Genomic DNA, 13,296 nt, shown 5'->3' with positions numbered 1-13,296 from the left:
AAGACTTTAAGTACAAAAAATGCTGGTGAGGATACAGAGAAAGGGGAACCCTCCTACACCACTGGTGGGAATATAAGCTAGTTCAACCATTGTGAAAAACAATGTGGAGGTTCCTCAAAACACTAAAAGGAGAAATACCATTTGACCTGGCAATCCCACTCCTTGGAATTTACCCAAAGACTACAACTTCTGAGACTCAAAAAGACATATGCACCACAATGTTTATTGCAGCACTATTTACAATAGCCAAGATAGGGGAGCAACCTAAATGTCCATCAGTAGATTAATGGATAAAGAAGATGAGGTACATATACCCAATGGAATACTATTCATCCATAAGAAAGAAACATATCCTACCATTTGCAACAACATGGATGGAGGTGGAAGATATTATGCTCAGTGAAATAAGCCAGGTGGAGAAAGACAAGTGCCAAATGATTTCCCTCATTTGTGGAGTATAACAATGAGGCAAAATTGAAGGATCAAAGTAGCAGCAGATTCACAGACTCCAAGAAGGGACTAGTGGTTACCAAAGGGGAAGGGTGTGGGAGGGCATGTTGGGAGGCAGGGAGATGGGAAATGAGTGGTATTGTGTTTAGTACATATGGTGTGGTGGGTAACGGGGAAAACAGAATAGCACAGAGAAGACAAACAGTGAATCTGTGTTCTTACTACACTGATGGACAGTGTCTGCATTGGGGTATGGGTAGGGAATTGATAATGTGGGTAAATGTAGTAACCACATTTTTTTCATGTGAAACCTTCATAAGGGTGTCTATCAATAATACCTTAATAAAAAATTTTTTTTAATGTTAACATATGGAATTCAAAAATATATCAAAAAAATCATTTTTTATATCAAGTAGGATTTCTTCTAGGGATGCAAGGATGGTACAATATTAGAAAATCTAATAACATCATCCACCACATCAACAAAAAGGAGAAAAACCACCTGATCATCTCCAAAGATGCTGAAAAAACATTTGACAAAATTCAATACCCATTCATTATAAAAACTCTCAACAAAATGGGTGTAGAAGGCAAGTACCTCAACATAATAGTGGCCATATATGACAAACCCACAGCCAACATCATACTTAACAGTGAGAAGCTGAAAGCCTTTCCTTGATGATTAGTAACAAGACAAGGATGCCCACTCTCTCCACTTTTATTGAACATAATTCTGGAGATCCTTACCACTGCAATTAGACAACACAGAGAAATAGAGGGCATCCAGATTGGTAAGGAAGAAGTTAAACTGTCCCTGTTTGCAGATGACATGGTATTGTACATAAAAAACCCTAAAGAATCCACTCACAAACTACTAGATCTAATACATGAATTCAGCAATGTTGCAGTATACAAAATTAATATACAAAATCTTTTACATTCCTATACACTAATGATGAACTAGTAGAGGGAGAAATTAGAAAAACAATTCCATTCACATTTGCATCAAAAAGAATAAAATACCTAGGAATAAACCTAACCAAGGAAGTGAAAGACCTATACTTTGAAAACTACAAGACACCCATGTAAGAAATTAAAAAAGATACCAATTAACAGAAACACATCCCATGCTCATGGGTAGGAAGAATTAATATTGTTAAAATGGCCATCCTGCCTAAAACAATCTATAGATTCAGTGCAATTCATTTCAAAATACCAACAGCATTCTTCAATGAACTAGAGCAAATCATTCTAAAATTCATGTGGAATCACTAAAAATCCAACATAGCCAAAGAAATCCTGAGAAGGAAGAATAAAGCTGGGAGAATTATGCTCCCCAACTTCAAGCTCTACTACAAAGCCACAGTAATCCAGACAATTTGATACTGGCACAAAAACAGAACCATAGATCAGTGGACAGAATAGAGAGCCCAGATATAAACTCAACCATCTATGGTCAGTTAATATACAATAAAGGATCCATGGACATACAATCGGGAAATAAGAGCCTCTTCAACAACTGGTGGTGGCAAAACTGGTCAGGTACATGCAATAAAATGAAACTGGGTTATTGTTTAACTCCCGTACACAAATGTAAACTCGAAATGGACCAAAGACCTGAATTCATAATACTCTTAGAAGACAATATAGGCAAAAACCTCCTGATTATAAACATCAGCAACTTCTTCCGGAAAGCATCTCCTTGAGCAAGGGAAACAAGAGCAAAAATTAACATATTGGACTACATCAAACTAAAAAGCCTCTGTATAGCAAAGGGCACCATCTGCAGAACAAATAGGCACCCTACAATTCATTTGTAAATGACATATCCGACAAGGGGTTAACATCCAAAATATATTAAGATCTCACATGCCTCAACACCTAAAAAGCAAATAAGCGAATTAAAAAATGCACAGAGAATATGAACAGACACTTCTTCCAAGAAGAAATTCAGATGGCGAACAGAGAGAAGAAAAGATGCTCCACATCTCTAATCAACAGGGAAATGGAAATTAAAAGCACAAGGGATATCACCTCACACCAGTAAGGATGGCCAGCATAGAAAAGACTAAAAACAACAAATGTTGGTGAGGATGCGGAGAAAGGGGAACCCTCCTACATTCCTTGTGGGAATGTAAGGTAGTTCAACCATTGTGGAAAGCAATATGGAGGTTCCTCAAAAAACTAAAAATAGAAGTACGATTTGACTCAGGAATCCCACTCCTTGGAATTTATCCAAAGAATACAAGTTCTCAAATTCAAAAAGACATATGCACCCCTATGTTTATTGCAGCACTATTTACAGTAGCCGAGATATGGAAGCAATGTAAGTGTCCATCAGTAGATGAATGGATAAAGAAGATTTGGTACATATACACAATGGAATACTATTCGACCATAAGAAAGAAACAAATCCTACCATTTGCAACAACATGGATGGAGCTAGAGGGTATTTTGCTCAGTGAAATAAGCCAGGCGGAGAAAGACAAGTGCCAAATGATTTCCCTCATTTGTGGAATATAATAATGAAACAAAACTGAAGGAACAAAACAGCAGGAAACTCAGACTCCAAGAAGGGACTAGTGGTTACCAAAGGGTAGGGGTGTGGGAGCGCGGGTGGGGAAGGAGAAAGAAGGGTATTGAGGGGTATTATGTTTAGTACACATGGTGTAGGGGTCACAGGGAAAACAGTGTAGCACTGAGAAGGCAAATAGTGAATCTGGAATATTACAACACTGATTACAAGGACAGTGACTGCAATGGGGTATGGTTGGGGACTTGATAATATGGGTAAATGTAGTAACCACATTGTATTTTCATGTGAAACCTTCATAATAGTGTATATCAATAATAGCTCAATTAAAAATTAAAAAGAAATGCCATGTGCAGAAGCATCCAAAAAAAATCTCATGGATAAATTTTAACAAAGATAAAACAATAAAACATTGCTGAGAGAAATTAAAGAGAGAAATCAATGTAGAGAAATACTATGTTTATAGACTTAAACTGATCTACAGATTCAGTACTATTCCAATGAAAATTTGGCATCCATTTTATATAATTGATAAGCTAATTTAAAAGTGTATATAGAAACACAAGGGACCTAGAATATCCAAATTATTTTGCTTAAGAATAAAGTTGGAGGACTTTCTCCCTGATTTCAAGACTCATTAACCAAGACATTGTGGTATTGGCTTAAAAGTAGATATATTGGTGAATGGAAGGAAATAAGAAAGTCTACAAATAGATCCACACATATACTGCCAATTGATTTTGACAAAGCTAGAAGGGAAGTCACTTAAGAAAAGATGACCTTTAAAATAAATGGTGCTAGAATGAGTAGATGCCCCATATCCACCCCCTGCCTCAAAAGAACTATGACCCTTACCTCACACCATATACAAAATTTAACCTAAACTAGATCATACATCTGTAAATAAGAACTAAACCGTTAGAACTTCTAGAGTAATGTGTAGAAGAAAATCTTAGTGACCTTAGGTTGGGTAAAAATTTCTTAACTAAGATGCAGAAAGCACAAAGTGTCAAAGGAAAAAAAATGTTAATTTGGATTCCATCAAAATTTAAAATCTTTTCTCTTTGAAAAAAACATGAAAATAAAAGGCATGGTACAGTTTGGCAGAAATTCTTTGCAGAGTACATATTTGGCAAAATAACTCTTAATGATAAGACAAACATATAAAACTCATCAAATTATATTTTTTAAATATGTGCCACTTATTGTGTATCAATTATACCTAAATAAAATTTTTTCTTTAAGAAAAACAGCAACTTTTAACTTTATTAGCAGAAATACTATCTCATATGACTGATTCCAGTGTGAAGTCTTGGACCTTGCAGGGTTTGATGAAAATAATTGGTATGGTATAGGGAAGACCTACAAAATATTCAAGAGTTCAAAAACCTGAATAATAATTATATGTTTACTTGCTATACGTATCTTTTCTTTCCTTGGTTATACATGAATTTTAGTATGTTAAGACTGTTTAGATCTTGGCAAAAATAGTTATTTCTTTAAAAATACATTTTTGGTAGGACAGTCTTTCAAAATATGAAATATATGTGTTGAAAGAGGATAATGAAAAGGCTCCTGTGATGCATGAAGTTTGGAGCAATTGCTTTGTATGAAGGGAGAAAAGTTGTCTCTCTCCGGTGTGTTGGTCAGCAGGATTTTACTTCTAGGTACTACACTTTACAAGGGGCATTGATGACTCAGAGTTAGCAGATTAGTGCAACAGAATTTTCAAAATGTCCAGAAACCACATCAAATGAGCAGTGATTGAAAGCATAGGCGTTGCCAGGTAGCTGCGTCTAGGGAGGTCTCTCCCTGCTAACTAGGTGAAGCACTAGGAAAAACCTCAGCTTGGATGGGGGAGGATTCTTGACTTTGGGTGAGGAAGAATTCTCAAACAGGTCAGATGAGTGTAGGTAAGGGTGGAATTCATTAAAGCAAGAGCAGCAGGGCATGTCAGCTGCCGTGCAGGCAGCAGAGAACAGATAACTGCAAAGGAAAAGTTCTCCATCTAGGGCAGATTCCTTGCCAACTCCTGAAACCAGGGTCACCTGGCATCCTGTGTCCACTTGGATCAGCGTGTCATGGGGACTAGCTCCTACCACTCCAGGATTTGGGGGAGCCACAGAGGACAGGATGGAGTGAGATTTTGTTTCGAGAACTTCCCAAAGAAAGGAGATTTTCAGGCATGCTACTAAGAGCAGATTGCACAGTGGCAGTTTTGTCCAGGTCACCCAGGAAATATGCAGGCCCAAATCTGAGCTCTTAACAGCCCCTTCCTACTTATTACGAGTAAAGCAGAGACAGAGTGAAGAGTTGGAAATACAATGAAATAGCAAAGAGGCAAACAGCAATAATTTGAGCAGTGAGAAAGCTTTAATTGAAAGTACACACTTAAAGAAAGGAAGGTGCGGACATCCTCAGGAGGCATGTGGAAAGTTTGGAGATACTGTCTTTTAAGGCTTTTAAGGATGGGGCAAAGGGCAGAGGGTAGATTGTTGGGCATAGGCTGGACTTGTGGTGTCAAGGTGCTTATCTCTGGTGAGAGACACCATGTGTCCTTTCCTTTATTACCAGTCCTCCAGCTAATTATGCTAAATAAACCCAAAACAAGGAATTTATTTATTTTGTTTTTCTGCAAGATAGTGGTTACCCTCAAGCAGTGGGGATATATCAATTAAGACTGCCTGCCCTCCCTTAAGATAGGCTGTTAGGTTATTGTCTAATTACCAGAGAATATGTTAGGAATCTTACTTCTCAACTCTGCTTTTTAAAATGGAATCTTCACCTTAAAATGGGTTCCCTCCTGTTTTTACTATACTGTTTATATCTCAGCATTTTCATCATAGGCAGGAAGAGTTCATCATGATGCTTGTCCCATGTCCTTGCCCTACCTCACAGGGACTGTCTGATTTAGAATAGAGATGATTTAAGGAAACTATTAATAGCCAAATTCAAATATTTGAGACTTGCTTGAAAGAATGAAATAGTTGACTTGTTTTCCATTGCTCTGGAACTGCATTTCTCAACCTTTTCCTGTTCTAATCACATGGCAAATGACTCTCTTGAGTGCTACATGCCTTCATGGGCATGGATAGATTTTTATAAAACCTTTAAAAGTTCTATCCTTTTATATGTACATATAATTACATCATAATAATCATCTGATTCCAAACCTGGGTTGAGATCTCAATACTAATTAATAATTATTTAAAGATTGAAAAAGTTGGCACAACTCTTGCTAAAGTTATTATATTTATTCTTTCTAATGGTTAATATGTGATTAAAATAAAATTTCTCATGGGTGGTGTAGGTGCTGAGTAATAGCCACACACCTAGAATATTTGAATGTAAATTTAAACTTTAAGTACAAGCATTCAGTCATTCCAAGATGCATGAGTATTACACAATACACACACACCCTACTCTCTCCTATTAACAAATTAAAAAGACATCTAATGTTTGCTTAAACTTTTAAAACGCCATAATAAAAACTAAAATCAGAATCACTGGGTGTTTCCTTTTGACCATTCTTTTCTCTACATGAAAGTCAGTCTTTACAAGTTTCCCATGAATAAAGAGCATTCTGAATTGCTCAATCATCTGAAGTTAGCAGAGGGAGCATATAAACACTCAGCCTGTTCTGTAGGAACACACACACATACTCTAAAGATTGCTCATCATCTAATGTGAGAGTACAGGAAGAACTCTATTTCTCAGCTTTTTTCCCAAAAGTTTGTAGGTCCAACTTTGGTAGCAGAAATTGTCCAAAATTTGTTCTTATTCATAATAAACTTACGACCTTTCATCAAGTGAAAATCCTATATGACTCATCTTCCATTACCAAACTCTTCCTATATCCTCCAACATAAAACTATCACAAATAAATAGTGCTGAATCCTTTGATGTGTAAAAAACCTTCAGCAGCTCAGCATATCCAGCAACACCAAGAGAAAGTACACACCCTTTGGTGCTTGTATCATGTGTCCTTTACACTTAACCCAATGGGTTTCTCAGCTTTCCCATATTTGGGGGTTAGTTCAGTTTATGTAGCAAAAATGAAAACTGATAAAGCAATGCAATTTTTTCAAACACTAGGAAGTGATTTTTGAGGTCCAGCATGAAATCATTTCTGGTATGGTTGTGCATCAGTTTCTCAAGGAAAGTTGTCATTGAACTTTATTCAGAGAAGCTACATTGTCATTTTAATAATTTGGATTGTTTTTCAAAAGAAACACAAATTTTCAAGGTCAGAAGAAAAGACTACAGATTTTGCTGTACACTTGCTTCATATTTTATTGTTTTTTCAATATTTGCTAATGTTTCTTCAACTTACAGTTTTTCTTTGTGTAATTCTTTTTCCTGGAACTATTGTAGTTCAAAGAATATGCACAAGAAACAGGGCAATCACCACTACTGGCCTTAGATGGAATTCCCTTGGTATGATCACTGTGTTTGGGTGATCTAGGCAGTAGCTTTATAGACTCAGAAGTTATATTGTTACTGTGGATGTAGGATATTTGAATCTGGGGTCCTGACTGGTGTTGGGAATAATAGGAAGAATAATTGTCATGTATGCCAGATACTTGTGTTTATGAATAATTAAGGAGAAAAAATCTATCTACTCATAACAGGAATTAAGCAAGGAAGATTTTCTTCCAGGCCTAGACTAGGTGGAGAAAAAAAATGTCTTCCCTGAGAAGTTACAAGCATAGGTCCACCCTCATGTGGATTTGACATTATATTAGTAGGATGGTCTGGGAACCTCAAAGCGAAGAAAGTAACATGCAAAGTGACTCCTGTAGTACTTGGCAAATGGAAGCATAATACACACAGAAGAAAGGCACTCCCAGCTCAGACTACACAGGATTTCCTCAGATTAAGCCCTAACTCACAATCTAGAATTACAAAACACACAAGGAAACAGTTTACTAAGAGAAAGAGGAGACAAAAGAGACAACAGGATCATACATGCAAGAATTTCAAATAATTTATCAGATAGAGACTATAAAATGCTTAAATGATTAATGACTCAAACTCTGTACCTGATGTATTATACAAACATTCAAATAGGAAATATGCTTATTAAAATAAAAATTTCTTGGAGAATTGAACATTAAATCAGACACAGACGAAGAGAGAAAAAGTTAACTGGATCATAATATGAGGGAATTATCCAGAATGTAGCACAAGAGTAATACAAATTTATAAAATTATGAAGGAATAGTTAACATTTACCTAATAAGATTGTTTAATGAACAGAATAGAGAAAACAGGGAAGAGACTGTCAAAGATATAATGGCTGATAATTTCAGAAAGAATGAAACACATGGATCTTCAGATTCTCGAAATACAAGAATCTGAAACAAGGTAAACTAAAATAAATGCACACCTAGACATATAGTATAATTGCTCAAACAGAAATAAAAAGATCTTAACAGCAACCAGAGATAAAAGATGACTTACAAAAGAGCAATAATAGGCTTACAGTGGGCTAATATCTTCAAAGTGCTGAGATGAATTAACTAACAACTAGACTTCTCTACCCAGCTAAACTCTTGTTTGCATGTGACATAAAGACAGACATTTTCAATGCCTGGTAGAATTTACTAAAAACAGAACCTGACTGAACATCTACAAGATGTTCACTAATGAGAAGGGAATTTAACACAGAGGAAGGTATGAAATGTAAGATTAAAAAAAAAAAAAACAAGTTTAGTGTAGGAAGCATAAAACAACAAATCAGTATTTCCACATCTTACTTCCTTTTCCTTGTATGTGGAGTATAAGATTGACTATTATCATCAACATTTTTCTAAGTGTCTATATATGATAGAGCTGAGCATGACCTTGTATTAAGATTTTTAAAAAATCTTTTTTAATAGAGAAAGTTTTTATTGTTAATAATGAACAAAAGATTCACAGTGATTGTTTTCAAATTGTACATTATCACTGGCTTGTGTTTTTCTTTATCAGTTTCAGTATTTTCTTGTTTTATAAATGTATGTATTTTATTATTTAAATTAGGAGTAAACTATTTTTAGAGTGAACAATCATTCTTCTTTCATTTAGATCAAATCCTTTTTATGAACCTAAACCAACTCCTACAAATAATTTGGTAAATCCAATTCAAGAACTGGAAACTGAAAGGAAAGTGAAAAGAAAAGCCCCAGCTCCACCGTGCATCTCACTAAAGACAGGAGGATTAAGTGAAAACACTGTTGTTTCTGCAGCAAGAGAACTTTCTACTTCTCCTAAGGTAGGAGTTTATTCTTCGTAAAATATGTATTAATGTTTGCTCTTTTTCTCCCATGCAATTTAATTCAAAATAGGAACAGTAATTATTAGCTATTTTTATGATTTAAAACTAAAATCCAAGTAAATCCATTATACTGCAATGTTGTATGTATGTTTGGGTGCCTATAAGTTTATAGTACAGTATGGATTGGATATTTAAAGTTAACATTTGTTTTTAAAATGCTGTTTTGAAATAGTGGAAGACATTACAATTGTAGTATTGGTACTTTAAAGAAAGGATACTCTAAAGCATCTAGGTATGAGGGACAGCTTACATTGATAGTGAGGAAGGAGTAGAAATTGTCTTTCTGAGAAATGTACTAGAAAGATTAACGCTCAGTGCAGAGAAATGCTCTGTTGAAGAATTTCAGTATCATCCTTTTGACTTAGGTTACAATTCTGACCTTCTTGTCACTACTTTTTAGACATTTGAATGTATAAAAACTAAATGGAAAGTGAAAACGGTGTTGGAACATAGTCTAAAGCTCTTAAATGGTTTGATTGCAAATAGCATGATATCTTTCACATGCAAGGTAGAAACGTTGGCTTTAGCAAGTTTTTTTCAGCCCATCTGCTCGTGGGGGGTCCATTGTTGTCACCATATCATGTTACAGGTACACCTTGGTTTATGGCGGTTCACTTTATTGTGTTTCACAGAAAATTGAAGGTTTGTGGCAACGAGCAAGTTTGTTGGTGCCATTTTTCCAACAAGTATTTGCTCACTTCATTCTGTGTCAGTTTTGTAATTCTTGCAATATTTCAAACTTTTTCATTATTATTTGTTACGGTGGTCTGTGATCAGTAGTTACAACTCGCTGAAAGCTCAGATGATAGTGTTTTTTAGCAATAAAGTATTTTTTAATTAAGGTATGTACATCTTTTTTTTAGATATAATGTTGCACACTTAATAAAGTATAGTGATAAACATAACTTTTATATGCACTGGCAAAAAAAAATTCATTTGACTTGTTTTATTGCAATATTTGCTTTTTAGTGGTAGCCTGAAACTGAACCCACAATATCTCTGAAGTATGCCTGTTTTAATTCTCTTAGGTAGTCAAAGGAAAAATAAAATGAACTGAACTTGAACTCAGAGGGATAAAATAAAGGTCCCAGGCATCTCAGCCAGTAGAGACAATATTGAAATTAGCATTTTCATTAATTGTATGATATCTCGACCTTACTCCAACTCAGGTCTGTGCGCTGCCATTTTTCTCAAAGGCATCAAGATTTAGTACTTCCTTTTGGACTTTTCAGTTTATCCTGTGGCTTTCATTAAATGCCAGAGTTCTAAAATTGTTTGATTGTATTTTCATTGTTTTAGAGGGACAGTGAATTCACTGAGATCCTGACTATTATCCTAGAGGTCAATCTCCAGGTATTTGTTTTTAATAGCAGATAATTTTTTAACCCTATAACTTTAGGGTGAGAAAACAGGCCTGAATTCTGTTTTCCAGTTAGTGAGGAAATATGGAGACAGAACTCTAAATGAAAGCAGCAAATGGTAGAAATATAAAGCAAAGGAGATGGCCAGTTCCTGTACCCCAAGAGAGAAAAAAGACAGTAACTGGGGCACTAGTCAGAATCAGGGAGTTATTTAGGTTCTTTATCTATTTTAACTATCAAGAATACCTAAACCTACCCATTGTCTCCCCAAATCTCTATTCCTTTGCCTACTTTCTGCCTTATCCCTTTTCCATAGTCCATCAGGAGTTTCAAGCTAATCAAGAAGTCCTAATCTCTTTGCAGGAGAATAGAACAGTGTCTAGTGTGTGCCAGGCAGTGTTCTATTAACCTCATTTGATCCATAGAGCAACATGAGAAATACATACTGTTAGCTCTTTTTTACATATAAGAAACTGAATATTTGTTAAATAACTTGCTGAAAGTGATAAAGCTAGTAGTGGCAGTACCAAGATTAAAATTCAGGTCTTTTGAGTCTAGAACCCATACTTTTCCTCACTGTACCATTCTACCTCTAGGGAGGTATTTCCAGTTCCAGGTTGGAAACTCGAAATACGTTTTTCCATAAAAATATTCCTATACATAATGATTAAGTTGTGTTATAGTGAGGTATGACATAGCTTTTTTTTTTTAATACATAGAAAGCAGTATAGAGGTTTCCCAAAAAAATCAAGAGAAATGCCATAAGATTCAATAATTGCACTTCTGGAAATTTACCCAAAGAAAACAAAATCACCAAGTTGACAAGATACATGTATTTTTATATTTATTGCAGCATTATTTACAATAGCCAAGATGTGGAAGCAACCTAGGTGTCCATCAGTAGATGAATAGATAAAGAGGATGTTGTACATATACACAATGGAATATTATTCAGCCATAAGAAAGAAACAAATCCTACCATTTGCAACAACATGGATGTAGTTAGAGGGTATTATGCTCAGTGAAATAAGCCAGGCAGAGAAAGACACGTTTCATATGATTTTACTTATATGTGGAATCTAAAAAAAAAAAACAAAGAAAACAAAAAAAACATAAACAGACATAACTACAGAGAAGAGATTGTTGGTTGCCATAGAGGAGGGGAGGTAGGCGGATGGTCAAAATATATTTTACTTTTGTTTTTGTTCATTATACTAATAGAGGGTGCTGCGTAATGAGATCATGGATTTTTATTGCTGTTGCCTTCTGTAAAAGATACAAGATGACATTTCCTAAAATATGTATCCTTCAGAATAGAGGAAGTCAGTCTTAGGTGTGACCAGTGGCATTAAACTGGTGGTTGCCTGGGGTTTCATAAGGCACCTAGTGTTCTGCACTGGAGATCAGGTATGGGCGCTTTGCAGCAGGGTACTGGATCCCCTGTTCTATTGCCACAGCACAGATCCACATTCACTCATTTTATATGGTGGAATTCATGTAAGATTTCACTTAAAAATTTTTTAAACAATGGACCACTGCCAAACCAAAAAAATTGGAAATGCTCAACTACACAATTATGTATGAGATAAGGAAGATTACAATCAGTGACATACTGACAATAATAAAAATGATGAATTACAGCTGAGAAAGCACAGTAGTATGGGGCTTATTTATCACAGGAATATTACATATATATATATATATATGTATATATATATATATATGTATATATATGTATATATATATATATATTCACCCCAGTAGTTCCTGAAGATGTTGGAGTATTAAAGCTTAGTGAACCTGTAGTCAACATGAAAGAATCTTGTTATATATTGTATATAATATTCTAATTAGGGAAGCAGGAAAGTTTTTATTGCATCAAAAAATTTCTATTAAAATTATTAGAATTTTGATGCTTAAAATGGTATGCTTCCTGGCCTATTTTTCTCCTTATTTGAAAATGTAAAGGACACTAGTTCAATTAAATTGAAAAGGAGAACGTTCAAGTAAAGCTTTTGAAAAAAACAGGCTCAAGTTTTAGTAGAATAGGGTATTAGGCCATAATTGTTTTGTATAACAAAATGCCAAACTGCACTCAATGGTAACTAACTGCAGAGCCTGAGGATCATTCACGGACATAATGACAAGTGCTCAGCCAGATGATTAATTTCCCCACCTGCCACCTGAAACTACTTATTTTCAAGAAAAACACTAAGACCAGAATTTAAACAAAGTGATAGTAAACATTTACTTACATTGCAAATAAAATTCAAACTGTCCCCAAAGGCAGCCAAGGACCCTTTAGTGACATAAATCTGCATAAACTCTGCACTGCAGACCATTGATTTCTGCATTTATCAAATGATAAAGCCACAATACTTTTAAAGACAACTTAGGGAAAAAAGACCAATGTTTAGAGAAGTAACCCGACATTAAACATAAATGTTAAGTTAGGCTCAGTGGTTGCTGATCAACATTTACTGACTGTGAATGTTAGTTAATAAATATGTATATGTGAACTCCTACATATAATTCATACAACTTAATGTAAAATACAATTATAAGAAAGAAATTATAAGATACATCAGATACATCTGCTGAAGTATATTATTAAACACTATATACCCAATTCT

General features: G+C 35.0%; 1 protein-coding gene across 10 annotated transcripts in view; it reads left to right on the top strand.

Annotated features, from left to right (window-relative positions):
* EHBP1 (EH domain binding protein 1) overlaps positions 1-13,296 on the top strand; it is a 445,289-nt gene that overhangs the window by 236,896 nt on the left and 195,097 nt on the right. For all 10 annotated transcript variants that reach the window (XM_057497152.1, XM_057497151.1, XM_036890374.2 and 7 more), the window contains one exon: positions 9,053-9,239. In XM_057497152.1, coding sequence (XP_057353135.1) covers positions 9,053-9,239 — 187 coding nt within the window. The remainder of the gene's footprint in view (positions 1-9,052; positions 9,240-13,296) is intronic.

Source organism: Manis pentadactyla, chromosome 2 (assembly GCF_030020395.1).
Source record: "Manis pentadactyla isolate mManPen7 chromosome 2, mManPen7.hap1, whole genome shotgun sequence".
In the NCBI taxonomy this organism is placed as follows: Eukaryota; Metazoa; Chordata; class Mammalia; order Pholidota; family Manidae; genus Manis; species Manis pentadactyla.
Note: the sequence above shows the minus strand (reverse complement) of the source record. Positions and strands in the feature narration are given on the sequence as shown.